Source organism: Phaethon lepturus, unplaced genomic scaffold, assembly GCF_000687285.1.
Source record: "Phaethon lepturus isolate BGI_N335 unplaced genomic scaffold, ASM68728v1 scaffold17327, whole genome shotgun sequence".
In the NCBI taxonomy this organism is placed as follows: domain Eukaryota; kingdom Metazoa; phylum Chordata; class Aves; order Phaethontiformes; family Phaethontidae; genus Phaethon; species Phaethon lepturus.
In genome coordinates, this window is record NW_010552689.1 from 9,491 (window position 1) to 12,450 (window position 2,960).

At 45.8% G+C, this 2,960-nt stretch overlaps 1 protein-coding gene across 1 annotated transcript in view; it reads right to left on the reverse strand.

The window, feature by feature from the left end:
- CLIP2 (CAP-GLY domain containing linker protein 2) overlaps positions 1-2,960 on the reverse strand; it is a gene marked incomplete at both ends in the record, with an annotated part of 30,063 nt that overhangs the window by 8,117 nt on the left and 18,986 nt on the right. The window contains one exon of the mRNA XM_010291297.1: positions 1,717-1,777. Coding sequence (XP_010289599.1) covers positions 1,717-1,777 — 61 coding nt within the window. The remainder of the gene's footprint in view (positions 1-1,716; positions 1,778-2,960) is intronic.

A 2,960-nucleotide genomic window follows, 5' to 3' on the forward strand; every position in this document is an offset into this window, starting at 1 on the left:
AAGAGCGGTGCTAGCACCCGCTGGTTGACGTTGTTGTGATTTTACATGCAGGATATCAGGGACAACCGTTCCCCAGGAAATATACTGCAAAATGAAGGAGCACTTAACCCCCCGATTTCCAATGAGACTTTTTTTTAAGTGAATTAATTGCTTCTGGAAATCCTAACTGTCTCCACATCAAAGCAGGAAGCTGAGCATTAACTCCAGTGGGTCAATCATTCGGTCTGAGCATCCAAATTAGACAGGACGGAATGTAAAAACTGACCACAGCAAAGCCCTCTGACAGTGTCTGTGCTGTCACTGGTGTTGGATCCACAGGGAAACATCCCAGTTCTCTGGATCGCAGGAAACCAAGCTGCTCCATGACTCTTCTCTAAGAAGTTACTTATTCTTCTGTACAGATGAACATGGAAGTGGGGACAGGACCCTGGCAGCCTGCAAGAAGCTTGGCCACATCCCCATTGCAAAAGCAACTCCTTCCCAGTGAAAATGAAAATCAGATCTATCCTCAGTTTGGGACTTGCAGCTATAAGAGCACTTACATCACAGCAGCTCACCAATTGGCTAAAACGTGCTGGCTTTTTTCTTAAATATATCTAAATATACCTGCTAGCTAACGCTGGTCCCACTGCCATTACTTCAGAGCTGGGCTGAAACACGTAAAGCTTACACAGGGACAGTTCACTGCTGTCAAAGGGAGTGAGGGATCAATCACTCCTCTAAAGCGCTGGGGAAACCTATCACCTAAGCTCAGGAGTCAACAGAAACCTGATTTTGCACCCCCACACTACGCAGAAACTGCCCTTGCTGTCCTTTAGCAAGGTCTGCTATCCGTGCGTTGCCGATTCATACCCCATCAAACAAATTACTCTGCTTCAGCTTCCGGATAAAGAGGAGAGGTTTATGCCAAGAGGGTCAAAGCCACAGCAACATACTCCACTGCCTCGTTTGCCCATTTTTCCAGGCTTTTTATTGATATGACGACAGTGCAGCACAGGAGCAGGTCCCTTGACCTTTCTGGCTGTACTAACCTAGCACTTCAGCTAAAGATAAGGGAAGGTCCCGATTTACACATGTAGAGCAGAGCCTTGCTTTCACAGAAATATTTTCTTTTCCTTTCCCCCCACCCCCAGAAAAACCTCCTGCTAGAAGGGCAAGCTCCCAACACCACTTCCAGTTTGCACAACATCAGTGCAACGGCATCGCTCCGAGCGACAGCCCTTCCAAATAAAAGGGTATTCTAGTGTCAAACCCCACGCTCGTGGGCAGAGGACTCCACATGAGGGTACTGCACGTCAGATGACACACGGACTAGAACAGCATCCGACAGAATAGCCAATTCGCTGCTAATAACAGGACACTGCAGGGACAGTGACTGAGCAGTCAAATTATTTCTACAGTGGAAAAACATATGTTGAAATGGATTCAGATACAGTCAGATTTTAACACGACTTGGCAACTCATGGCAACTTTTAAAGCCAGGCTGGCTGTATGCAATTAATCCTAGGCAGCTCCTAGCATTATTAGTCATTGGGCAATGTACCAAAGAGCCATCTTCACAGTTTATACCACGGTGCTCGCAGCAGGTCCAAAGCCATCAATAAAGATAGCATCTTGTTGAGAGTTGAGTAAAAGATGGCAGAAATTACTCAGGTGAGGCCCCACATGTAATTTCAGGTTTTAACCCCACGTTTTGGTAAGGGTGTTAGGAATTACCTCCAGATCCCCCTTTGTGATGGATTCTTCCTCCACACGGAACTGCAAGTCCTCCACTTTCCTGGAAAGGGGAAAAGACACAAATAGCAATCAGTAACACCCAGATCAGCATCCCATTTCTAAGCAGCCATCGCACATGGGCCTCCCCTGCACAACCGAAGTCAGAGAGTAGAGGGATACAGACAAACTTTGTGTACAAACAGCTCAGCAGAAGACAAACAGCAAGACACGTGGAACAAGACAGTAAGCAAGCTTCCCACAGAGCAAATGTTTGCCTTCACGCAAGGTGCTGTTTCTACCGCACCACCTCTCAGCAAGCACAAGGGCTGTTCACTAACGCTGGGACCCAGAAAACATGAAAATCACAACCAGGTTTCACTGGTTTTCTTAGACTCTGTTGTCCTGCAGCTGATCGCCGGGCAACTCCTGTGCCAAATGCACAGGGTCCATACAAAATATTCCATGGGCATCAGTGGCTCTGCCTTCTTGGCAGGGAGTGGGCACTGCTTAATGTTTCCATAACGTGGAAATGGTGAGTTACCCTGGCAGAAAAACCGTCACCAGAGATTGTATAGGCCAGTCACGCATAAATGCACAGAAAAGTCACAGGCACAAATGCAGACATGCCTAGAACTCGTCTGCAAAGTCTGAAGAGAAAATCCAGTAATGATAAAAAAATAATTCAATCTTCTGCTGAACTCAGTCCCCTTTGCTCTCTTTACTGATTTTAAAGAAGAGGCAATAATGAGGATATTGAGCTGGTAGCCAGATGTAAGGGCTCTGATGCAGACAAAAATAGCTGTGAGTGTACATATCTAACTTCATAAACAAGCTTCCTTGTCTAAACCTCCTCTAATTAGAGGAAGCATTTGTTGATATTTAGGAAAGAACTCAGCTGTCTTGGGTTAAAGGGCCTCCTGGAGCTGGGAAAGTGAGCTGCCTACCAGAAGAATGGAGAGACTTATGCACAAAAGAACAATTCGTCCTCAGGAGGGGCATCATTCAATTGAAATCAACACTGTTTTCAGTTACTTAACACACAGAAATGCCTTTCTATTCCCACTGAAGAGTTTAATTATATATATGGAGCAATCGGACTCCAAGAACGACAAGCAGATCTTCACTTTTATCCAGAGAGGAAATGTATGCATCATCATATATACATGGATGGGGCCTCTGGGATGGGGGAGATGATGAATCACACTACAGTAAGGCTGTACTCCAATTTGACTTCCCCTCCTCAG